This window comes from Athene cunicularia (assembly GCF_003259725.1).
Source record: "Athene cunicularia isolate RWA chromosome 2 unlocalized genomic scaffold, athCun1 chr2_part1, whole genome shotgun sequence".
Taxonomy (NCBI): Eukaryota; Metazoa; Chordata; class Aves; order Strigiformes; family Strigidae; genus Athene; species Athene cunicularia.
Window position 1 is genome coordinate 19,512,953 of NW_020799095.1, and position 27,671 is coordinate 19,540,623.

A 27,671-nucleotide genomic window follows, 5' to 3' on the forward strand; every position below is an offset into this window, starting at 1 on the left:
GCAGGGAGACAGTCCCATGTGACAGATGGGATCCCCTAAATGGGAGTGATGCCAAGGTACAGGCTGCCCCATTTTTTGCCTGGGCTGGGCAAAATGGAGGGAGGAGGGAAGGAGATCACAGGACATATCAGAGCAAGGCTCTGCACTGGAAAACACCCCACGAAGAGGCACATTGCTCAGCCACGGCCCTGGATGGCAGGTTCCCCTTGTGTACCCCAGGGCAGGATTCCATCACAGGCGACAGTCTCTAACACCTCTTAGACAAAGACCTGTCTCCACTGCCGACAAGGGCACCACATCTCTGGCTTTAGGAGCTTTTAAGTTTGAAAGGTCTGATTATGGTTAAGAAATAGTAAATTTTCAAAGTGGGTTAGGAAGAAGAGTGAGAAGATGAACCATAATTCTTTGTGTTGAAATGTATTTAAAGGATTAGGTAACATTAGTTATCTTCATTTTAGGTAAAGTTCACAGTCACCAGCAGAGCAAAACCAAAATAACTTTACTAAATCCATAGTATTATTCTTAATTTATCCAACTGCGGTCAAAAAAATCAGTCCCTCAATTCACTCATTGGTCAGTATACAGTGCAATGAAAGGATGCAGGATGGCAGTATGAATTTTAAATTATTTAATTACTTCTGAGGGGAAAAGAAAAATTCTGGTAGAGATACAGTAATAATACTGATTCAGTCCCATTTTTCCTTAATAACACAGTTAAAATACATGTTTTGTATTTTTTTCATATGCAATTTTCATTTGCGTGCTTTCTTTAAAAAACATAAAGTAGGCCACAAAAAGAGTAAGCATTTCTAACAACTCTCCCTGTTTACGTTTCAATTACACTCTTGTTTTTGGAGCAGGTGTTCCAAACAGCATTAGTACATATGTCACTATTTGAAATCAATGTCACTGCATCTGTCACAAGGCTGACTTAGGGTGTTAGAAAGCCAGAACCTCATCTGGAAGATATAATTCCTCCTGTTCTCTTAGTATTTCATAATCCCATTAGACTGAAATGTGTCGACTTACTTTCTGGAATAATGTTACTGTTTTATCTGAGATATTGTAGTATCATTCCTTCTGAAGAAGTTTGAGATTTAAATCTTAAAATAGCTAAACTTAGAAAAACACAATAAAAGCCCTAAAAGGCACTGAAGAAGTTCAGAAGACAATGTATACCTTTGTGTTGAAGAAAGGCCAGGAGCATGAATTCCTACCAGGCTGTTCAGGACATTTCACAGACTAATTCTGCACGTGGAATTCTTGTACTTGACAGCCTTATAGAATTGTTTTCGGCTGCACCATTTATATCAGCTTCAGAAAACAAAACAAAAACCAAAATACAGACATAACCTCTGCAGCTTACCAGAACATAAGTTGCCCTGGTGATATGGGCAGGAAAAATCATCCATTTCACAGTACTTCCCATACACCGTGCCTAGCTTGTTTTTGTAGCAGAAACATTTTCCATCTATGCAATTTCCTTGACCACTGCAGATGGGCTGGTCCCGGTGTCGTCTGCACCTCTCAGAAGGAAACGTATCTCTGTTAGAGCTACAATTATTGTCACTGCAATGGGACTGTTTGCCATCAGAAAAAGTTTCATCAGCCCATACTCTTTTGTGCCTTGCACTGTCTCCATACTGACAGGCACAGCTTTTCCGCACGTTAACAATGACGGTTTCATTGAAACCAATAGGCTTAAGTATTGCATATTTTCTTCCTCCAGTTGTATCACATCCCTTCATTGTAACTGATACATTGAAAAGTACCTAAGAAGAAATAAAGACAGATTTTATGTCACTATTATTTCCTATAAATTGCTTACATTTTTTAACACATAAATAAAGCAGATTCTTACACTCTGCATGAATGTGCCCTAGCTAACAGTAAGAAAATAAACAGTGGCCATTTGTCAAATATGATATACTAATAATGTCAGGCATCACAAATACAGTTAAAATCCTAACAACAGAAGATTGTCAGCAGTCTACTTTTCATGTTAAGAAAGCATAGTTGCAAAATACAAGTTTAATACAAGTTAGATAGTAATAGAATTACCATCAAAATCCTTCTGTTATTTAATATACACATTCTGTTGTATTATATACTCAGATGAGAATTGGGACTAGATTGAGCAGGACAATACACAAACAGGAACAGAGATACTCTTCATAAAAAGAACCTATAAAGAATGTTCTTTATGCAGAAATGGTCTGTGCAAATAGAAACACACAGTTTTTTTGGATGGCCCTGTCTATTCCTACTAAAATACAGAAATGGCTCACACCTTAGTAGCAGCTTATTTTTCCCAATTCCTACAATGGGGATGGAGCAAGAGAGTCTTGCTGCTGTTACCGTGGTCCTGGGCAGACCAAGTGCTGCTTCAGAGTGGAGTCAGTGCCTAGCTCCTGGCCATGTCATGGCCATCACCACCACACCCCAGGTCCTCACCACAGTAGTGCCCACTGCAGCAGCAGCCCCTGTGGCTTTCCAGAGTCCTGGCACAGGACCCGGGATCATTTTGGTGATTAAGCGACTGCCATAGAGTTTGCATGGATCATTACAAAAACTCTTTGATAACCCTGACAACTGTGAACTGGACAGCAATCTTGTATTTCATTATTGGTTTGGGTTTTTTTTTTGACCAGTAGGCTTCTGACAGGGTATTCTCTATTTAGCCTGCTGACAGAAAACAACTCTCCCTCACCTCCTCACTGAGAAAATATAACCAAAAGGAAAAGGTGAGAAAAGAACCCAAGAGAAGCAAACACCTTTACTCTTTACCACCAAAGAACAAAGATTTCCAAATAAAGACAAAACCTAAGAAACTGATTAAATATGAGGTTGAAACTACCCGCAAAGACTAAGGCCATTCATTTCTCATCACTGTCTCCCCCTCCCACTGCGCCCCCACACAAGAACAGCCGAGCCCTTGGGGACAATGGTGGCTTTGTGGCAAGCGGAGCTGTAGCTGCCTACACGGACAACAGGAGAAGAATGTTGTGCTGAAGCATGCACTTAATGTCATATCGAGAGCATGCACAGGCTTTGTCTTGCCCTTTGCTTTTCTTCTTCTTGTTTCTCAAATGCGCCACTACCCACATAGCCCTTCAGTTGCCTACACTCTCCGTCCATGTATGAGACTTCTTCCCTTCAGTTATGTGGTAAAAGTGTGGCTACGCAGTAATTAATTCATATGACAGGTGCGTATCATGCAGGGAGAGACTGTGCTTTTATTCAACAGAGAGTCCTGCTAGAAAACACCATGTACAACACAGTACTGGAGAAATGGCAGGGATATAGGAGAGAAGGGCAAATCATGTCTTGCATATGAGTCATGAAATTTGATGGGTCTGAACACAGCAGCAGAAAGATTAAACATATTGCGCCTAAATAATTACAACACCATGAACACTGACACTTGCTAACAGCCAAAGTTAGTTTTGCACTCTGAAGAGGTCGTAGGATTCTTACAGAATATAATACATTTTGTGTTTTGTTAAGAAAAGGAAGGAAGAAGCATTAGACAATGAAAGGAATGTGAGAATTAAGGAAAAGCATTTTGCTTGTAAACAAATGCTGAAAGGAGGATTTATGGTTAAAATAAATTAATCTCTTGAGGATGGCTCATTTTCAACAGCAGTAGAGGTTTAGGACCACATGCAATCTTTTACAATCAACTGGCTTGGTTTTTTATTAAAAAGAAACAGATATAAATATTTTTCTTTTCATTAAACAGAACAAATTCCAGCCCTATTTCTTATGACATGCACAGGGAACAACACTGGAGAAAAGATGAGTTAAGAAGAAAAACACAGCAAGTCTTCCTTAAACCGTAGAAGCTAATCAGCAGCAAGTCATGCAGAGAAAATTCAGAAGAGCATAAAATACATCTAAATGAATGTATTTAAAATTCACACATTTAATCTACATTTGTTTTGCTATTTCTACACACAGACACAAGTAAAATCACACCAGCTGAGATGTATGTACATGTCAAGAAGGAAAGAACTCCTTGACCCTGCTCTCCAGAAACACAGACCTCTTCCTGGCAAGCTAAATGAATTACTCTACTAGTCCAAGTGATTAAATAAATATATCAAGGCACAGAGAAGTTGTTCTGGGAAGAAAAGCATGTTCTTTATATTAGCCAGACACCTTCCCCTGCATTTTCATTGTGCATGATGCTCCAGTTTTCCAATCTGTTTCATTCAGTAGGTAGCACAGATCCAAATGGGGATAAATAATTTTATTAATTTGTTTTATAAAATAAACTAATTATCCACAACCTTGATTGTGCATGAAGACTACTAGAACAAGGAGAAGGAAAGATGGCATCCAGCACAGACCCAAGGAACACTAATTCCAGTGATTTTTTTTCCACCGGGTGATCACCTTTCAACCTCTTTTCATACAGATTTCATCACAATGAACACGGCCATTGTGTCCAGTGGAGGACAAAGGAAGAGAGGTAAATGGACGTTAGCTTTCAGGAAAAGCTTTGAGCCTTAGTTCCATGAGATTAGTGAGAATTAAAATAAGATTCAGGCAAAATAAAACCAGAGAATAATAGAGAGTCTGTGACCACTAATTACATAAAATCAGTTTTCAATTAACATAAACCCCTAGAAGATTTCACACCATTGAAACACAACCAAAAAGAAAATTAAGTATTCCAGTTCCTTGAGGAACAAGAACTATCAACATACTTCTTCATTATATCCCACATTTTTACATCCTTCCATGCCAGTTTTTTTACTTCCATCAGGACAGATTGCAGTGATATTGAAATGAAGACCTTGGATCTGGTTATCCACTTGAATTTTCACTTCAGAGATTAGTTTCTGTAACCAGAACACAAGTTTTAGTTGCATTGTATCTCAACATATAATGTCCGTTAGTGGCTAACACCAAGTACGGCTACTATGTCTGACTAAAAATGAAGAAAGCTTGTCTGTGTGAATAAAGGAATGAATTAAAGCATTGTTTCCCATATAAAGACCCGATTACATTCCAAATATACACAAGGAGTGAACTGGTAATTCTGATAAAGAGGATTACGCTTTCATGATAAAAATGTTTTCAGCTTTTCTAAAATGGTTTTGAGACTGTATTTTTCACAATTTGAAAATCTAACAACTGTGCACAACAAAACCCGCTTACTTACTCTCTTGTTGAGAGACTACACAGCCTTTTAGCCACACATTTAAAATAAAACAGTAAACATACATACAACTATTGTTATCCAGCAGAAAAGGTTCCTAATTGACTTGACACTTTATAAACTTCTGATACTTTGCATCTGTCTTGGAAAAGTTTTCTCTGAACAAACTTTAGGGAGATCTAAAGGCTATTGAGATTATTCTTACTGATTTATCGGGTCAGCTAGGACTATATATGTCAACAACTGGTTGATTCCCATTAGGGCTTTTTGCAATATAAAATAATGAAAAAGCTAGCTATTTTGAAATTTGTATTTACTGCATGCTCTAAAATCCTACTTTATTCCAAGAAGGAATATTGCTTCTTGACTTTAAAAAAATTTATTAAATCTCTGCACAAACCTATGAGCTGAAAATTGCACAAAGAGATTACTAAAATTCCTGGCATATTACTATATAAAAAATTAGTTTAGTGGGATATTTTTACTGCTACAAATGGAAATGTAGTTACATGAATCTGAACACATGTTTATCTTAGCAACTTTTTGAAAATTAGTGACTCATCTTTCATTTTTTAGCCAGGGATTTTCAGCTAGGGTTTTCCACAAGTAAGCCTAAGGTTTCCCTGCCTAGATCAAGAGTGCAAGAGGCCCACTGTCATCGAACATCAACACTAAATTTATTTTCTTATCTGAGTACTTTTGCTTTTAAGAAAGCAAAACATTCATGCCCTGTTCACCGTGTGTTTGTATATTACAAGCCCCTAAAACTATGATAAAAATCTCAAAGTATCAAATCCAATGAAGTTTAGGATGGGAAGGAAGATACTGTCTGAAAAATGAAAACAGGGCAAGAGCAAACTGGGGGTGGCTGGAGCAGGAAAGTCCCACAGAGTCTTGAACTAAATCACTATTTTGTAAATTTTCGTTTCCTTTCCTTGAATGTTTGCCCTGCACTGTGCTCTAAAAATAAGGATACAATTTAGGATGGACAGTGTAAAAGTGTCATACAAAAGGACTACAATCTTTGCACTTTTTGCCAACAATTTCCTGCAAAACTCTATACCCAAAATCCGTATCTTGATAAAAGAAAGTACAATATCAGTGAGAACTCTGCAACTTGATTACACCTAACCTCCTCTGCTTTTGAATGTCTTTGCATTCTGCACAATGTTTTCAACATGCCAGTGAGAAAAATGTGCACAAACCAACTCTATTGACCAGGAACACACATGGGTCTTGGCTCTTCATTATAGCCAATTTGCTGAAAGCAAATAGCCTGATTTAGATGGTAAACCTAGTACAATGGATAATTTCAGCCTCCCGTGTCCAACTGATTAAAAATAATGTCATACATGTTGATACCTTGCGTACAGCTTTGCAACTTATTTTTCAACTTTCGGAACTTGAGTGTTTGTGTAACTTGCAGACTTTAGCATCATTCAACCATCAAACCCATCACGTTCATTCTGATACTGCTCTATGGGCTCCCTGTGCTCTAGTATATCAAATGTATATACATGGCTTCATTTTCAAAGCCATTTATGCCCCCTCTTACCAGGCTATCTTTCATTCACTATCAAGATGCCAATTTCCACTTTCAACCTGCCATTCCCTCTCAATCATTTGTGGAAAACAACTTTATGCTCTTTCCCATACTATCTCTTTCCCATACTACTACTTTCAGTTGAGAACTCCAGACAAGAGTTCACAAAAACAGTTCTCTCCTATCAAAACTCTTCCTCACTGCCATGCCTCAAAACTCTGAATCTTTACCCTGTTTTGTACAGTGTAAATCCTGCTTTCCACAATATCCACTGTTGTCAAACTAACTCCTTGTAAATTCTCATCTGTGGTTTATTTTCTAAGCATTATGCTGTAAAACTCCCTAGATACTGCACTATTCTTTTTGCTCTGAATTTATATGGTACCTAGACAGTGGTGTCTGGTCTGCAACTGAAGATCTTAGAGGCCAAAATTCAAATAAGTCAGACATTTCTTTTGAAGTTAGATGGTAACAGATGCAGAGAAACAAACAGTATATTTAGAAGCATCCTTAGAAAGGAAAAGTGCTAGCTCTTGGCTTTAAGACCCCAACAGCCTGGGAATTTGAAAGCTATTGTGGGATAGTGTCACCCACCAACCCGGACATTCAGAAAAATACAGAACTTATCCTTGTGAAATTCAGATAGAAGCCAGGATCCTGGAAATTCCAACTTTAGGCTATGAAAGATAAAAAATCCCAGTACAAATACAGCATACAACACTGTCACTCTCATCATACCACATTGTCACTCTCATCATACCTGATACGCTTCTACCACCAAATCATTGAGATTTGCTGCTTGTGATTCTATCTGTCTTGCAACAGTACCAGGCAACAGAGGTAACAGATCCTATGAAAAATACAATTATTTATGCATATTTTTAATTTTTAAGGGAAATATTGTCCTTTCAAAATTGGAAAAAGAAATCAGGTTTCTAACCTACTTTATACCAATGGAACTGGCTTCCTTGAACTGCAAAAATAACATTGATGTTATTGTCAATCAATTTTTCAGAAAGCTGCCCAAGAGATGGATGCTCCTGCAAAATACAACAGAAAAGAAGACTGCAGATTAGTAAGGAAAAGCCTTGTATTTCACATAAGACACAATACAGGATTCTAAAACCACTCTAATCCTTATTTCTAAATGTACAGAGAAATGCTAGGCCTACATCCAAAAGAAGGTGGCACCAACCAAATAAACAGATTGTGACAAAAAAAAATCATCAGGGCATGAGCCAGACTATGACAGGCTTATCTGTTGCAGCAGGGGTGCTGCACAGTGAGAGGACTAACTCATACAGTACTATTTTGTTGGTCTGAGTCTGATGTTTAAGAAATATGGGTATGATGTTGTCCATGGTCCATCTTGAAGAATAACAAGATTCCTGAGAATGACAAGTCAGGGAGAAAAACTACAACATGAAGGCACTGAGATGAGGTGTGATTTTGAGAACAGCAAGGTGAGTAATTAAAAGTTTGTCTCTCATAAATGTATTTTGGCATCCGGCATCAGACACATCAGCTGAATGCAGCTACTGTGTCAGGTTCTTGCAATGTCAACATTCTGTACATATCCTACTTACGGCTGACAGCTTTCTCCTTCTCTGTACGTCCAAGACCTGTCTTAGGAATGATGCCTCTAGTCCTCACCACGACGACCTGCTACATTTTCTTAACCACGCTTGTGTGTGAAGAAGGTAGCATGAGTTTCACATCTCTCCCCAGTATGACATTGCTTTATTTGGTGAAGTACCTAAGACAGGTCCTGTGCCAGTGACCTGACCTTCTACACTTCTCATTGAGAAATTTGACATGGATTCGAGAGCAAGAGGTGAGTTGCTAATCCTTTATCCAAGATCTGTGGAAGCACAAGTGTCTGTGTGGTGCCAGTGGGCTTTGTACATCTGGGCTATGTGAGATCCTTCCAGCTCCAGTACTCTAAAACAAACTATCTGAAAGATACTGCTTATTTACTATGTATCTGTGAATACTTCTCAAGAAGTAAATTCAACATTTAAAATTCATTCCTAAACATAGAGAAGTGACTGAGGCCTTGGCCTGTGTTTCCCCTTACAGAGATTTCACCTGGTCACCCCCACTTACGTCAGGTCCTTCAACCTCTTTCTCCCAGATACTTCTGCTGCCTTCCTCTTCCTGGTATTTTTTACTATCTGCACCATATTGTCTCTCTCTTGCACACACGCTCTGTTTCTCTGTACAATTCATTTCTTCTCAGAGTGCCACTTGTTACTTAAGAAACCCTGCAAGTCAATTGCTCTCCTAACAGTAATGTGAATGCCAAGACAGCTGAGACAAAGTTATGCAAGGGGGCAAAATCCGTTTTCTATCGTATTGCACCATTATAAAGAGCCTTGTATAGAAAGAACAAAAGGAGTTTCTTGCTTGCAGTTTGATCTTAGCCAGGGTCCGCGCCTCTCTGAACTCTTCTGCCCTTCAGTAAGAAATTATATACCTTAAGATAGGTGATGAAAGATACGTAACACAGCAATAAACAGGCTTTCTTACAGCTCCAGCTGGGGAGTGTGCCATACACAAGGGTCCATGAGCATGCATTGCCACTACAAAACAGTTGTGGGTGAACTGCAGCAGCAGTGGCTTTGTTGCCATTTTCAGTAACCTACAACACTGTACTAAACCCTCCTTCCTCCTCCATGACCACAGAGCACAGTGGTGGGGCCTCCATTGTGCTGTACAACCTTACAGGCCACATGCAACTATCCGGCAGATCACAGACACAGTAAGTGGTCCCAGGGCAAGCGAAGCCAGATGTTCTGCAAATACTTCCTGCACTCTAAGTGTGTGAACGACAGAGGCGGTATTGAGGGATCCTGAGATGGTGGTCAAATAAGTCAGTCTTCCTGCTTAACATGTTGACACTAGACATGGCCAAATTACAGCAGTGTCCCCTCAACACCTCTGCAACTAATAGCAGAACTCTGGGATCAGTGGTATCAGAAATGGGTTTCCCAAGCCCTCATGAAATAAAAACTTATTCAGATGGAGCTTAGTGAAGAGAAGAGATGACATGCATAGATGTGCAAGGGTTGCAGGAACTGGATCCCCAAACCACATACCTAGCCTGCTTACAAGTAAAGCTGAACTTTCATCTACTTGTCAGCTCTAATTCACTAGAGCTTGGTTAGTAGTACATTAAGGTCTCTCTTCAGAACAGAAAGAAAATTTTTCCTTTTCTTAGAAGAGAGTTTAAAAAAAAAAAAAAAAGCACTAACAGACCCACACTGTCTCTTTCATTTTAAACATGTAAAGAGATGACGTAAGGAACTGTTGGTCACTCATGCAGCTTCATGTTGCTTGCCATGAAAACCTTGCTGTACTTAGGTATTTTTATCTTATCTCTTCCCACTACTGCTCCGGCAAATATACTTTCATTTTAGATCATCTTTCTTGTTCCAATTACATCATTCATTTTATTATTTTAACCTACTCTGTTAAACTGAGAAGATAACTAATACAGATGTTAAGTATTTCACAAAGGGAGTCAACCAGGCATAGATCTAATTAAAATGGACTAGATTTCTTTCCTGTCTTACACTTTTTTGCTGACCTCTGTGTGACTGCTTAGCAAAAGTTAGAAAGAAACAGGCAGAAAAGTGATTAACTGGAAATATTTCTGATGTAAAGGCTAAGCTTATACAAATAAATAAAGCAAAGTCCTCTTAACTGGCACAAGGAGGAAATAAAATTATGCTAAAATGAAAGCTTCTCAAGACTACCAGAAGCTAAGAATCAAAGTAGGAAAACAATGTGATTACAGATGGCTCTTTAATTTAGCATAGCACAACAAAACTGCATTGATAGGAAAAAAAAAAGGAAAAATATGTTTCATATGACGTATTTTTTTAAAAAGCTGACAGCCTTTCATGACATTTCATTTAAATATCAAAAAGTCTTTTTTCCCTCCCTGATTTTTCTTGTTCATCTGAAGCTTCTTTATGGATCTCCACGATTGAAGTAATGACATATACCACTGAGAAGAAGAAAAAGCAGTAAACCAGTACACCTACCCTTACAGACACTATTGTGTTATCATGTCAAATCTACTCCAGAAAATATCTAATACTGAGAAAGATTTCCCATCTACCCCTTTTCTATTACTAAGAGTATGCCTACTGTTGTTACATGTGGGCATGCAAGAATTACCCCTGGCTGAAAAAAAATATGGGTGGCCAAAGTGTGCCTCCACAGATCTAAGCATCTTTCAACATCATTTCATTTGGATGGATAAAAAGACTACCTCATTTCATGAAAGGCATCAATAGCAATATCAATGGAGATTTTTTATTCTATATGGGACAGTAAAACCATGATCTTTCAGACCAGAATTTGGAGTATCAGTTAATAAAACACTTTCTTCAGTCAGCTGTCAATCTATCATAGTTGCTTAGAGATTCATTAATTTTTTTTTCTGTATTTTATATTGGTGAGATTTTCCAACTGCAACAGAACTTAATTTCTCAAGTTGGACAGAAAATAAATATAGGTTGTTTGGGTTTTTTTTTGTGAAACAGACAATATCTTTATTAACAAAGGAACACTGAACACCAGAAAAAAAATTGTACCTTCAGGAATTGTTTAATAAACTGAGCAAAATTCCCCTCACTTATAGCACTGCAACTAGGGGGGGGAAAAAAAAAAAAAAAAAAAAGAAAAACTGAAATAGAGATAGGGACACCATAACCTGTACGTATGCTCTGCTTTGGGAAAGGACAGTTTCGAGATTATTTGCTTTAAGTAGAATAAAGGAAGAGGTTGTTTTTATCCAAGGGACACTGTAGAAATACTGAAACTGAACAGACTAGCTAGAGGGAAATAAATAATCCTGACATCTGTGAGGGAATATCCAAGAGGTGACAGAGGGAGTAAGTATATGAATGCAAGAACATCAGATAATCAGAAATCCAAACAACCTTCCTGTTAGCACACTCTCAGCTCCCTCCTCCGCTCAGCCAGGTCCCGAACACCCACTGATTCCCAGAAACCTCCCGTATTTCATGATCACACACCATATGGTGGCCTCTTCCTGCTGCCTCACCATCCTTGTAAACACTAGTTGCTGAGATTAAATTCAGGTCTGGCCAAACTTACATGTAGCCCTGACTGACTCCACTAACACATTGCTGGCTTGGGCTGAACACAGTCTATATACTTTAACTAAGTGCAGCTAGCACTGAGAATAAAGCTGTAATGTGCTCCAATGATATCACAGTTCGGATTTCTGCTTTCTGGTGATTACATGGTAATTAAGTAGTGATTCATGCTTATTAAATAAATGATTCATATTTATTTAAGAAAATAGCCAAAGCAATTAGAAACTAAAAATCGTAGGAAAAAAATTCCTTTCTTCAGTCACTCAGGACTAAGTTATACACTCCTGAAATTATTTTGAAAGCTAAAAATATCTGCTGAAGGTGTAGTATTTTGCTATTGTGGATTTGATGCACTTTTTGCACAGGTAGGTATTACCACACATTGGCTTTATCCTGTGAGATTCAAATGCTACATGACTACAGCAAAGCTCTGTGGCACAAGAATATTTTCTAGTCCATCATGGTTGAATTAGCTCACTGCTGTTGCACATCTTCTGCTTTATTCTTACCAAGCTACTTCAATCAGTGCAGCTATGTGTCTTCTGACCATAAACCATGACCACTACCTTCATCTTATTAGCAGGATTATGCAATTCTTACGTATTACCAGCTGCTTCTTGTGCAAAATATCACACCAGACGCTTCCTACTTATATTTTATACAAAATGTGTGTGATTTTTATGAGGTGGTAATTAAAAACCACACCCAAACGAGGAACATATCCTCCTCTGTTGTGTACTGTTGTCTCAGGCTCCAAAGTACTTTATCCCAGACACAAACAATATCAGCATTTCCAGGTGATTGGTTCTTCATTTCATAACTGGCCTACCTGGAAAAATACTAGTCTAATAACTGAAATAAAAGCAATGCTCTGACAGCAATTTAAAAACCTCTTTAACACAGTTTTAAACTGCTTCTCTGAATGCAGAATCTATGACATATACCTTACCATACTCGTAGCTTTGATGTACACATTATCTTTCAAATGACAGTTTCCATCATGGGGAATTACAATCCCTGCTAATTTACTATCAAGGGCCAGATGGGAAGTTTGATCTGTCATCACAAGAAGCAGTCGCTTTGCTTCTTTACGCCATCCAATATGGCTCTAAAAAGAAAACAAAATTAAGCATAAGAAAGCAGTAACTACCTGTTTTCTAAAATAAATAAAAAAATGAAAAATGAACGTGAAAATCTACTTTCAGATATCACACTGCTTAGCAGTACTGAGTTTATACAAAGCTATTTAAAGCATTTCATGTGGAAATACATATCATGTCCTATGTCTGAAAACTAACACTGTGAATCAGAGATCCACTTACCACTTTATTAGCTTTTTAAAGAAAGATCTCTCAAAATATATAGAAGCTATGCATTATATAGTAGGCTTGGGTAACATCTGCCACATTGTGTGTGTCTCTATTACATACAAATGCAAATGCACAGCATTTGTAAAGTTCTCTGAGATCCAAAAAGCATGACAAGCAATAAATATGCATTAATTCATATTAGTATTTGGTACTCTCTTCTATTTTTGCTTTATATTTACTTATATTCTCACAATTCTGTATTTCCTTTTCCTACACAGCTTTCCAGAAAGGACATTAGCATATGACCAACAAATCAATAAACGAAAGTTTGAGTGTCTTCATGCACCTGCAAACTGAGAAACTTCTCATTATGGAGCAAAATATTACATCTATCCACCATCTTAAGTAACCAATAGCAAAGTGGCATCCGCAAGGGTGAATTTAATGTGTTTTAGGAATTTAGTGATGCGAAGGAAGTAGAAGGACAAACTTATATCTAGACTGGGTTGGGTGCCAATTTGTATTTTCACAACATTTATTCCCCTACAAGGAATAAACAGCTGCCTTAAATCAAACTTTACAGGCACACATGAATCACCTCATATTCTTTTTCATTATTTCCCCTCCCAACTATTACATCTTCTTCTTCACTAATTTCATATTTCCTCCTTTTTCCTTCTTCTGCTCCTCCTTCCTACCACACCGTCTTATCTCTGCCATTTCTCTTAACACTGCCAGATATCCTTCATCTCAAGTGAAACATGCATCTGCAATACAGTCCATGCACTCAGCCATGCTTCATGACTTATCCTCTACCTTCCTGTCTTTGCTTTGCAGAGAGGGATTTATCTCCCTTCTCAGTTTCATTCCCTGCTAGCTCTGAATGGGTATTAAGTATCTTGTAACAGTACAGTTAGTAAGTACAGAAGGATGTGATGTCTTTTCCAGCTTACATGTTAAGCATCAGCCTCCCTCAGTCAGTCCTAAACAGCATTCCCCGAAAGAAGGGGTATTTTAAGTTTTATGTATAAACAGGTTATATTTTAAATAATCCCAAATTCTCGTCCCGCACTGTAGAAACTTGTTGCTCCCAAGACTCCATCATTTCACTTTGTCACCTCAAGGCTCTTATACCTACATACGTCACAGCAACCAAAATTTTAAAGTAGCTTCATGTCCTAACCTGCTACTGCTTGCAACAGGAATGTATTGGTTAAAGCAAGATGAAGCAAGTTATAAAGTTCTACTGTAGGCAAAATGAGTGCACAGTAATATAAATTATAGTTCATGATGGTCATTATGAATTGCATATTGTTCTCATCCACTTTGGTTCATAATTCAGTTAGCAGGAAAGCCGCCCCATTCTCATGAATGTTTCCATTCTATTGTTTTTGGAAGTGCATATTCTTCTAGAGCTCACGTCATAAGTGTGGAATGTGTCCAGTGAGAAACACTGAATTTTAAGGAATTTTTCCAAAGCTCCTGAATAATTTTTTTATGACAGCTATGATCACAATGTCTACTAAAAGTGGCTTTTGTTGACCTGTTTTAAAGCTCATCAAAATCTGAAAATAAAAGGGGCCAAACTATTAATTTTTAGCATAGTTTGGATTACTTTCTGTCCTTGGCTCATTCTACTGCTCCAAAAAGAATGCGAAGATGGATGAGATAAAAGAATCATCCTGACATCATCCCAAGAGATAACCCACCAGGTCTTTGATTTGGACAGAAGCCAAATAATTTTCTTTAAGAAGACTAGAAAAAGTATCTTACAGAGCATTAGCAAACCCATGAATCAGACAATTTTCAAAATTTCTATTGCAGTATTATGAATAGAAGAAAAACAACATGCAAAATGGCCCTTCAGAGCAAACAAATTCTTATTATTTAATATGCTTCTAGCTTGGGAACTACTGATGCAGATATGAAATTTTATCAATACACAAAAGTTAATTTTTAGTTGATTTGCATTGTTTTTAAATATAAATTCTTTAAAAACTGAGGTAACACTGAAGTGAACTTGTTTTCCTTACCCACACAAGCAGATATGTAACTGATCCTTCAGTTTTCAAATACATTCTTAAGTAGAAGAAATGTCAAACAGTATGTTTTCACTTAAGAACACAAGGAGGGCTTTAATGATTTTTGAAACTAATTTTGTAATTGACCGAAATTAATACATGTGCCTATTCAAGCAAGAAGCAGTTGCTTCCATCATCCATCCTATACTGGTTAGGCTTGTTAAAGCCAGAATTTGAAGAACATCATTAATCAATACTGAAAAATATTTCCTTATGTCCTCCTTTTTCAATTTCAACAACAAAGAGAAATGTACAGCTAAGGGAAAAGTAATGGAAAAGGAGGCAGAAATCTTACTATTATCAGGCCTAGAACTGACATTTTGAATTCAGGAACACTGAGCACTGTTGTACCGGCATATATATCTCTCCATGTCTGAACTACCATTTAGTCTTAAGCATCTCCTTACCTGGCACACAGCTGCTTGGAGCATCGCATCAAAACCCCCTTCAGGTGTATCAATATTCCCAGAAATTTTTTGTTTATTCACTGCATTTCTGAATTCTGCTATATTGTCAGTCAGCGACAGCACATGAATATAACCATGAGGAGGCATACAATCTAAATTATAATCACTGTAGAAAAATAAAACAAAAGTCTAACACATTCTGTATTTTCCATTTGAAGAATATGTAAATACTGCATCCCCATTAACCCATAAAATCCTTGTACTAATGAAGATTTATATATGCACAGTAGAAGAAACACCTAAAGAAAGAAAAATAACTCCACGTGATATTGAGTGAGAATCATTTCTACCTTATAATGAAAAATGTTGTTTGTTTTTTTTTTTAATTTTATGGAAATATATATCATATAACTTAGTTAATATGGTAGCAGTACATATGTAATGTTTCTGCAGAGAACAAAAAGAAACACAATGTGAGCAATGGTGTGATCTCAGAGAGTGTATGATCCCTTTTGGAACATCTGTGGAGTGATACAGCTTTGCTTTTCATTATCCTGAGAAAAGACTATCACATTGCAACATTAAGACCCTTTAATAGCTTGATACGCAGGCCACTGGATCAAAACTAAAATAAAATCTAAGTTCCTACATCCACTAGTAGTAAGCAAATGTACATAAAATTAATGTTGAGATTAGTGACAGTTATCTCATTAAAGGGATGGGAAACTCCATTTTCAGTAACATCTTAGTTGTAAATTATAATTTTTGAAATTATGTATAAGGGAGAAAGTGTGAAGTTTGACATAATTAAGCTAATGCCACAGCACTTATACAGGTCATTGGTCTGCAACCTATTTACGGCAGTGGAATTTATGGCACAAGCTGAAGTGCTCATTTGATTCAGAGATGCTGAGCAGGTTTCAACTCACTTAACTTCTGTTGCATACAGTGTAGGCATCCAGACTATAACCTGCTCACCCCCAACTCAATTCAGAGTCACTGAAGAGAAACTGGCACTGTTAAGTATTAATACATCTGCAAAAGTCTACTTTTAGCAAAATGAATCATGTCCTAGAAGTGCTAATTGATTCCACTCACTACATAGACAGTCTAGATAACTGCTTTATACATAGACATTTATATCTATCTAATGAATTCCACTGCTAGTGCCCAATTCAAAAACCATTGAAATAAAAAAAAGATACTTATGGACTTAACAGAAATTTGGACCATGCCTTCCCAGGAAAGACAATAATGAGCAAGAAGTTATGAACAGCTAATATTCACTTTTCCAAGATTATGGTTTATACAGATTTGAATTTGTTGTGAATAATCTTGTTCTCCAGAGCATTTTGGAAGTGATCCCTCACTTTATATAAATTGTTGAAAGCAAGGTATAAAAGACATGGCATGAAAAAGAAATGCAAGCCACAACACCTTTCTTATTTAAAATGGGAGTTCATTCATATTACAGCTGTGGAATTAGATCAGAGGACTGCTTTTGTTCATTAAATGAGCTGAAAGAAGCTGCATCACATTGACAAAAATAGAGTTTTAAGAAAAGAGTTAATGAATACATGACCATACACCAGAAGAGAAATCTTAGGTCAGAAAGTACAAAACTTTGTGATGAAAGTAGGCAACATATATCCAAAATAACTAAGAACACAAGAGTTGACTATAAAGTTAAATACAAAACATATTCAAATATACCAAACCAGCATGTTGTTTGGCTTGTTTTGCTAAAGAAAATACAGCACATTTTTTTCCGAAATCATTCATCAGATATTTCATAAGTAATCACTGTATAATAAATTACAGCATTTTCTTAGGAACTTTGCTGGAGAACCAAGGTATAAATGAAACAAAGACAGATTCTGAAGAGCTTTAAAAATAAATATGCATAATGCATATTTGTGTAATTAAGTAATTTCTCAGTGGTACAGTAAATATATAAAGACTACATACCTGCATTGGTTATGGATTCTACCTGGATGAATGCTAATATAGGGTGACACAGTTTTATCCACATAGGATCCAAATCCAAGTCGAAAATCAAGAGAAATATTTGCCATCTTTTTAGATAAAGCAAATCCAACGGAATTTAGTTTTTCTATATTGTTGTGCATAGAGGCTGAGACATCAACTAAATAATAAAGATCCACAGGGTATTTCTCTAGAGGATGAACTTTTAACATAAAGTTTGCTTCACTTCCTGATTCAAAGGAAACAAATAAGTTTATTTACTATTTTTGAATGGAGACTCTTAAAAATACATTTATTTTTGCAGCAACCTCAGCACAAAGTTGTTTGTGTCAGCAAACAGAAAAACAAACAAACAAGAAAACCTCTCAAGAGTAAATGAAACCTTGAAGCATCGTTCAAAAATAAGCCATAAAGGGGCTCTTTGTAGACAGCTTGGATTTTTTTTTTTTATTTGTAGGAGCACTGTGCAATTTATTGTAAAAATCAGACCTCTCCCCATTTTCTTTTAAACTCCTGGTTATGCAATCCATTTGGCATTATATCAAAAAGCAGTTATGACTCACAAAGGACACAGATCTGCATATAAATTGTGGTCAGTCACTTCAAGGTTGACACTTCTAAGTATGTAAGTGTATCCTGCAAATAGTTTGTCATATGAATCTAAAACGATATGTGTACCATAAACACAGCACAGCCTGAAAAACTCAAATTATGTTTCAAGTTTATACGATTCTACTTCCAAAGATTCTATAAGAAAACTCAGTAAGATCAAAATACTTTAAAAAAGGAGGTTTTACTATGAAAAAAAAAATCCATCTTTTGGTGTATACAAACAGAACTCTTATTTCAGGATGACAAATGTCTGCCTCTCCTGCAGAACCACATCACGTTCTTGCATGTAATAAAACTGTTAATGTTTGGGAAGCCACTAGAAATAGTTCACACATTTTTCCTTGCCTAATATTCTGTATTGTCAGCAAAGTGACTGGAGTATAGGCAGCACAGGTACACTAATGCCTGACTTCAAATGGTTCATTATTTTGTCACCAAAAGTGTGAGCTCACAGAAGAAATGAGGGAGTAGGATACTCTTGTGATGAGCGCAGAATGCAATTCAGCATTATACAATGAAGATACAGCAAAGGACAGGAGGAAGGGAGACATTATGGAAGAATTATGCAGGTTTTCAATAAAAGCTATCTGAACACATTTAGAAAAAGACTCACTAAAAAACCCCACCTGAAATATGACTTATCTGTTCATGACATGTACTAGTACATATGACAGATAGCACAATTAAGGTACATGTAACAAAGATCTCAACCGGGAGAGTTAAACCTTCTTCCAATGGTCTTTGAACATAAGCAACCTGGAAATACCACAATTTTTCTGTATCAGGTCTTGCATGAAGAAAACAGAATTTTAATGTTCCGGAACTTAAGTGTTTCCTCTTTGCCACTGTAAATCAAACTACTTTTTGTAAGTGAACTTTGCAGGTCTCCAGTCTGCATAGAGCAAGCTGCTGAGTGCAGCTTTTATTTTTTCCCATGTAAATCCTGACAGTTGGGTATATGTAAACAATGACCAAAAAACACAGTATCAAAACAACACCATCTTTGTCTGCATGATTATACTGCATCAAATTTCTGTTTTGAGGCACAACTATAGATGTATATGTGTATTTCCCTGGGGAATAAAATACAGGCAAGATGTCTATATATCAAAAGTTACTCTTCTAGAGCACTCAGAATTTCAGCCTTCTGCCTCTCTGATGCCAGAACTTCCACAAAGCATACAGAACTCCAAACTTAATTACACTATTTACTGGCAAAAAATTTTCATTAAACCAAAGTTTAGAAAGCTAAGTTTTTTCTATGAATCCAGTATGCCTTTGGAAGTAAATGTGATTACAGACACTTCTAGAGCTAGCTTGTTTCCTGAGACCATTTCTCAGTACAAAGCAGAGTATCCATCATTTCTCTGGAAGGAGAGTGGGGAAAAGAAAGGAAGTGCTGATGTTACTTTTTCAGTTTGTTATTATAAAGATGGAAAACCAGAGTTGCTTTGTGCTTTACACTCATGCAGGTCCTTCCTTTTTCCCTTGTGACTGACAGAAAATTATCTTTTTATACAGTGAAGATCAGCAAGATACCTTTCCTATTCATGTAATCTTTTTCTACCAAAGACTGATCCCTCTTAAATGACATATTTCTTTCCCCAAATACAGTTTGCAAAAGAAAGAAATAAATTAAATTTTATCATATGAAACATACCCTGCATCCCTTTACATCACCTTCCACTTCTGCTGTTGGCTACAGCTATTTTAGAGAACATACATTGATTTAACTTGAGTTCAGTTGAGGGCAAATAGAGATATACCAGAAAAATCTCAGATCCATAAAAGAGCTCGTAGATTTTATTAGGGCCAGGCATATCACATTTTATAAATGAAATGTTAGGCAGTGAATATCTAAGTCTCCTTTAGTAGGAATCCAGCCCTTTCTTATACACTGGCTTTGGTGTCTTCACAGTTGTCTAGTCAATGGACTTAAAAGTAACCAAATTATCAAAAAGCTTATCAAATAATGAATGATGAATTTAGGAATTCTAGCCCAATTTACTTTCAATAAGGAGTACAGTTTATATTCATGTAAGGGAAAACTATTCTAGTGTAAGTAGCTAAACAATCAAGAAACCGTAACAGAAAACAGAAAAGACTACCTAAAATCCCTTTTCCACTTATTACTGGTATTATTCTAACCTTCAGCTGTGTTTGGCAGAAACACTCCTTGCTGAAGATGGCAGTTGAATATAGGAGCAACACCATCATAGTCCTGCAATATAATGTTATGCCATCATTCTTCAAAATAATTATCCCAGTCGCTTCTTCACAAAATATCTGTACCTAGTAGTATTGTATTTAGTTTAAATTGATTATAATATCAATGTGTTAAGAGACAACCCAACCTGGACGCAGTTGGACCGAAACTTTTCCTGGTGTCACTTGTGTATTTGTTTCATGGTCACTGGGTATTGTGACATGAACTGTGGGATTTTCTACAAAATCTGATTGGCAGCCTCTTTTCATTAAGTTGAAAACAGTGTCACAGCGTCCCTTCTGTGTTGCGTCGGCCATGAAATTCTGTTTTATAAGAGACAAAAAGTACAAAACAATCTGAGCTGAAAAAAACAACTGTAATATCTTCAAAGGAAAGAGAAAAACAAAATAATAGTCTTTGAAGCAGCAAAATGTGCTACTATAATTGCATAAACTGTAGAATGAGTTCATGAAAGTCATATGTTTTTAATAAGGGCAATGACAGAATATTTAAATTAGAAGTTAAACATAATTGCTACAATGACTTTCTTCTACAAAACAAAACTTTTGTATGAGAAAGAGGATCTTGCACAATCAGAAAAAAATGACTTTGGAGAAAAAGGAAACTATGTACTGTCACTATGTCACTAAAAAAAGCTCTGCCCTGCTATGAGTTAGTTATACCAAGAAAGTGTCATTCACATGACATTGAAACAGGTTAGTTTCCAGAGGAATCCACTGGTAATGTTACTTAGGCTAATATTTAAAAGTAGCAGCAGAAGCCAGCTTTAGTTTTATCTAACCTGAATTTGTCTATCACAGATGTTTAAGTCTTACCCCACACCCTACACCAAATCCAAAGACCAGCTGGACTATATCACTTCAATCCCCAGAAGGAGGAGACTACATAGTACAAGGCTGGACAGCTTAAGATGCCACCACCAAAAAAAAAGAGGCCACTATGACAACAGAAAAGTGATTAGTAGTAGGATGATCTCAGAAGCAGCACTTCCTTTGTTGCAGTGAAAGGGCAAAGTTGCCAAAATTGTGCTAATGTGATCCACTGCAAAATTCTTTCCTGACCACAAAACTGATGATTAACAGGATCTTGATCATGCAAAGAAAAAAAGACAAGATCCTTTGTATTCTTTCAAAGCATTGGTCCATCCCAGCCACAGCTGGAGACCAAACAATGGACAATCTCTGATATTTCAGAGGCGGATGGGGAAAATAAACAATCAAAAAGTGCATACAGCCAGCTGTGTATTAAAGAGTAGCAATCCAGACCCTGAACAAAACAGAGAAAGCCCCTGAAGAACGAGACTCAACAGTCATTTATCTCATTTTCCAAGTTCCAACTCATTTTTGTAGTCTGAAATATTTTTTCCATATCCTTCTTCAATGTAGACAACTGAGACAACTTTTTAAAGTTACTTCTATTTATATACCCTTTTTGATGTATATACATTTCAAAAAGGTAGATTTTGAACTATAAAGCACTTGTTACTCTCATTGTTATCACTAACGACTGATAGATGTGTAGCATTTTCTGAAGCCGCTTACTGGAAATCATGTAATTAACTGGGTTTTCTGCCAAACAATAACAGAAATTCCCATATTCTTACAGTTCACAAATCAGTAATAATTTCAGAATAATTCTTGCTACCTAAGATCTATCTTCTGTGGTAAGTCTGAGAACTGACAGCTTCAAATGTCGAAATAAGAAGAGTATAATTTTTTCCGTTTGTGACAGGGTCATAATATATGGTGATGTCAAAGTTAACTCCACTGCTAGTAAAACCTTTTGTTAAATGAAATAGGCATATATGTATAGACTTGCTCTGATATATAATGAGGACTTAATATAAATTAATGATAAGTAATTTTGCTTTTGAAGCCAAAAAATGTTGAACTCTCAAAGTTACTACAAGTCTGCCAAAGCTGTCTACAAAGCAGATGGAACGCATTAAAAAGTTCTCACTTTATTTAAAATTACCGCAATTTTCCAAATAAAAGATTGTATTTTATCCTTTGGAAACAAAATATATTTCACATGATTTCTCAGGTTCTGTCTCCAGAGGTCATTTAAAGATTTTCCTGCTATTTCTCACTATAATTTTCATGGTTTCAAAGTCTTTTATCTTTATAAAGATCAGAAGCAGCTAAAATATAAAGGAAAAAGTAAATAAGCAAAATGCCATACCTCTTGAGCACACCATCCACACTCTGGACCCAACGCAAGACACTTTGTACATGTTCCTGCATTTGAAGTGGCACATCTGTTTTCTGCTACAATGAAATATAAAACCAAACATTCACGATTTATGATGATATGTGGGAATTGTAAAATACCTAATTTTAAACCAAGATTTCAAAAATTACTTCACCGGATTAAGAGTGCTGACAACGTATCCAAACAGAAGTAAAACAGAACAAAGGCACCTCAGCGAGGGAATCTTGCTGTATATTTTTTTTGATCTACAGTCTAGAACTGTATGTACAGATTGAATAAAATCCATTCCCAAGGCCAAATTTTTAAGATCCTGATTTAGAATAATCTTGAAGTGAAAGTTTGTCTTTGGCATATACCCTGCTGATTTACTGTGTAAGTGAAAAAATCTACTAGGTAGCTTATCTCCTAATAGACATTTTCCTTCTAAGTCATTTACACTTGATTGAGTTATTCATTATTCTCTTTGCATGGAACCCAAAATATTTTCTCACCTTCTATAAATATTCCCTCTCTGCATTTTCTGGAATGAATAGTTTCCCAGAAGAGGCGGAATTTTTTTTTTTTTTCAGAAGTGAATACAAATGTATCCAACATTATGTGTGACACAGATTGAAGACACATTCTGTACTAACAACTGCAAAAATTGTGCCTAATAACAGGTCTATCAGCAAGCCCTTTATACCCTTTCCACAGCTTTGTTTTATAGGTCATTACTTAAGTTACTACTCTTTGCTACAAAACTTTGGCAGTCAGAATTGAGAAGAGATAGCATTTTCAAGGGACTTGGTCAGCTTAACTTGAATGTCAGCACTAGAATATCCTTTCAGCACGTTCAGCACAACTCCCTTGCAGACCAGTGTGCCTCTACATGAGACAGAATTTGCCTGCCAAGAGCTATGAGGAAGACACATAATATGACTCTTCGGTGCACAGCACAGTAGTAGTGCTGTTTAACAACACTGCTTTGTGGTATATCCAGCATGGCATACTGTAAAAATCACTGGAAACAAAATAAAATTAATTATGGCATACTGGAAAGGCTACATCTGTTAATTGGTCCATCATGATAATGTGCATATTATCATATCAAAACAGTTTGGAGAAAGGTTTGCTTTTCATCCAAAGTTTTGGCTACATGGACTGTCTCAGATTATTTCTTCCCAATCTGCAATAATGCAAACCATCACTCTTTTTAGAGTAATGAGAGTAATTTATTACAGTGAAAAGCTGTATTAGGAAAACATGTACTAAAATATCTTTTTAATCTTTATTTAACTGTTTTCAGCTATGGATTCAAAGATGAGATCCTGTATCACATGAACTCTACTCCTCAATAGGTCACTCTGAATAACTGATGATCCAAGGAACTAATCACAGCCTGCAAATTCTTAGCATCAACAACATATATACCATTATCAGTTCTAACAAGATAGAAAAGCCTAGTACAGCACAACTGCAGCATTATACTGATGACATACAGGTTAGTGGCAATTTAATTAATTTCAAAACTGAGACCTATATTTCTATTTTGTATAAACGGCTGTTGACAATTTTTGCCATGCAGGCAATGTGAGAAAAGAAATGAGTATGAAAGGAAGAGAAACTCTTACAGATATGATAGAAACAATAAGCTGAAAAGCAGCCCAGGAAGGTGCTGGAACAGACAGAAAACTGACTAAAGGGTGGGAGAGGTGGACAGGAATAAGCAAAGGAGGAGTTGCTAAGGAGAGAAAAAAGAACAAGACAAAATCCAAAAGGTTTTTGTTTGTTTGTTATAAAAAACAAACACAGCAAGTTTGACTTGGATGTGCAATGAGAGCAAGCACATTCTGCACTGGCACAATAAAACTTCTTTGCATTTATAAGATGGCAACAGCATTTTATATTCTGCAGTCCGAAAGAGCAGACCTGGAGGTCACAGAAAAGGTTACCGCAAACTGCAGGAGAGGAGAACGAGGATGAGGATTCCAGGTAGGTACCGACATGCACAGAGTTGTAGAACTTGCCACAGTTTCCCTTCTAGACAGTATTGGTAAAGCGCAAAGACACAGGATGAAAAGTTGAAGGAGTAAAAAGAATGCAATTGTTCTTGGCACAGAAACATCACTCCCATCTTCAACTGGTTACCAGAAACAACAGAGATGAAAGGCATTGCAAGAAAAAGAGAGTAAAGTGATGGATTCAGTAAAAGTGTCAAAGGACAAGGAAAGATGAATTGCTGATCTGCAACATAAAAGCAGCTAAAGACCACCATGGGGCAAAATAGGGAGGAGATTACATGAAATCAAGTTAACATCCACTGTAAGAGATAGAGCTGTTCTGATAAAAATAAATAGTTGACAGGAAGAAACGAGAGACCTGTGTTTCTAGCTATACAGAAAAGGAATAAGGCAAAATAATTCCTGGTCATCGTAATCAGTAAACCGAAGTAAACCAAATAATGAGTTTGGCCTAATTAATTTCCCGCAGTAATGTCTGAGACTCCTTTCTTAAAACATATAGGTATATCTGTATAACACACATTTTCCAAAATTAAATGCCACTGACGATGTAACAAAATATTACTATCTTATTGTAATATGCACTTGTAAAAAAAAAAATTAGTATGTGTCTATGGCTGGAACAACTGTACCATATTTCCAGATGCACTGGAAATGTGACTGAAAAATAATTCTCCCAATTTTTTTTTTTTTTCTGTAGGGTTAACTTACTGAATCTATTGAAGCTTGATTTGGTTTATTAATACAGTCTGCCTCATAAAATATAGGGGGGAGTGTCCTTCTAAACTGCTAAGGCAGAAAAAAAGATCATAAAACCCAGTTTGTGTTCTCAGTGTGATCATGGCAGATGAAATCCTTTAACAAATGAGATATACAGTATTGCTGGATGCAAATCTCTTTGCTGATAATTCTCCACACTCAAGAGCTCCATTTTCGCAACATGAAGTCACGGATTGGCAACTGACAAGCTTGGTACCATTGGCTCAAAAAGTTGATTTTTTTGGAATAAAGAGAAACTTGAAAAAGGTTTATTAATGCCCAAGAGACATTCTGGCTACATCACTACCATAGTTCCCAAGTACATAGTCCCTTATAGCTGTAACATTTATGGACATGCTTTCATTCATCAAATATTTATTATTCATTTATAAGCCTACTCTAAAACCATAACTGATTTAGTATAAACTTCTCAGTTTCTTTTAAAAGTCATATGCTAAAGCAAGAAAAAAATTTTTTTTATGAGTTGGCTCAAATAAGAACAGATTTTTCCTGCCACTTCACCAAAAACAGAGTCCAGACAAGACTGAGTTACAGTTTAGCCAAAGCTATGGGCAAGTTTCTACTGGCTTGGTTATAACTACTGTATGCCAAAAGGTATTTTCAACAAGGGCCAAATTTTGTGCTGGGAACATAGGCATATGCATATAATAAAAAGTGAGTGCAGCAGGTTAAACTGCACTTTTCCAGCCTCCGACTGCAGCTATTTACAGTGATCACAGGTATGGCAAGCCTAAACTCTCAGCAACAAGAAGGATCAAGGCAAGACAAATATCATATATTTCTAATCATATCCTGCCTCCCTATTATGAAAATAACTTTATCATGATCAGGGTATTTATCTCAGAGATGAAATAACGCACACTGGTGTTTGAGAGGAGATGTTAAACAGGTTTTCAAACAGAGAGCACTTTGTTCAAGTACAGCCAAGAATTCGGATTGATATCAACTTCACTGTTGGTATACATTTGTGCTGTTTTCAGAGGGTGTACCATTTGCTTTCTTTAAAAGAGAACGCCAAAATATAACTAGCAGTTTATACTCCCGGATCGTGGTTCACAGACTGTTGAACACTAGTTAAGGCAAAGAAGATACGGAATTATTTAGCCTCTAGAGAGCTTTTTTTCCTTAAATTCTGCATCCAATCTTGTTCTAGGGCAGCAATCAGCCTCTCCACTGACAATGTGGCCTTCAATAATGTAGCATCACTTTGGAGAAAAAAATGTAGCTTTTATGCAGTATACTGCAGTTATCTTCACCTTTTTGTCTTTCTTCAGGAGCTAAACATGACTCCTGCAAAGGGGACAGGCAGTAACTGTCCCAGCCAACACACAGCTTCTCAATTCACTATGGCTGAATGTGCAGATACAATGAAAAGCATTGTAAAAGTGATGGGGGGGGGCGGCGGGGGGGGGGGATATGAACACAGTACCCTATGAACATGAGGGGCATTACTGAGAGCAACATGAATGACACAAATAAAGTGCCATCAAAATGCAAAGTAACGCAGTAGTATGCCTCATTGTACAAGAGTTCATCATGTCTTTGCAAGCTATGCAGTAAAATAACCAAGATCTTCCCTTTTTGCAGATTGTGCAAGATCTGAGTGATGTCACTCAAGAGAACTCATGCTGGATTTCAGCTGAACAAGGCAAAGGCAAAGGGGGAGGAGGAAAAGGGGGAGACCTCTGCCAACACAGCATTCGAAAAGCTCTGGCAGAAAAGGACAGTCGTAGCTGATGCCGGAGGACAGCAAATGTATCAGAAGTCTGCTGTGTAATGGCACATGGAGATGGAGTTCCCAAGCAGTGCACGGACATCAATAATTAGGGAATGATATAGACATTAGGCTTCAAGGAGGTACTCCTGATACCTCTCTGAGCCTACACGTGTTAGCCTCACCTCTCGGAAAAGTTTAATTACATATAAATGTTGCACATCATTCAAGAGGAGAACCTGGAGAACAGAAGCCTCACACAAATGCATATAAACTCAAGTTTTTCATGTATGCACATCAGTTTAGAGGATTTTTTAAAATTTTGTCAGAAAGATGAATACAGCAACAATTTGGAAAAGGTACTACCCAAAATAGCTACTGGTTACACATAGGACTCACAAACACAACATTCAAACCACAGCCTCAAACATGACCTTGACTGTGGGAGACAGAGCTACTGACTACTCCAGACTGACTTAGTTCCCAAGCCACAATACAGAA

The 27,671-nt window shown here is 36.8% G+C and overlaps 1 protein-coding gene across 2 annotated transcripts in view; it reads right to left on the reverse strand.

Annotated features, from left to right (window-relative positions):
• ITGB8 (integrin subunit beta 8) overlaps window positions 1–27,671 on the reverse strand; it is a 45,402-nt gene that overhangs the window by 12,812 nt on the left and 4,919 nt on the right. For both annotated transcript variants that reach the window (XM_026841833.1, XM_026841834.1), the window contains exons 2-10: window positions 22,647–22,732; window positions 20,593–20,767; window positions 17,609–17,855; window positions 15,641–15,806; window positions 12,792–12,950; window positions 7,655–7,750; window positions 7,471–7,560; window positions 4,713–4,847; window positions 1,367–1,772 (exon numbers count right to left, since the gene is read on the reverse strand). In XM_026841833.1, the coding sequence (XP_026697634.1) occupies window positions 1,367–1,772; window positions 4,713–4,847; window positions 7,471–7,560; window positions 7,655–7,750; window positions 12,792–12,950; window positions 15,641–15,806; window positions 17,609–17,855; window positions 20,593–20,761 (1,468 nt within the window). In that variant the 5' untranslated portion in view covers window positions 20,762–20,767; window positions 22,647–22,732. The remainder of the gene's footprint in view (window positions 1–1,366; window positions 1,773–4,712; window positions 4,848–7,470; window positions 7,561–7,654; window positions 7,751–12,791; window positions 12,951–15,640; window positions 15,807–17,608; window positions 17,856–20,592; window positions 20,768–22,646; window positions 22,733–27,671) is intronic.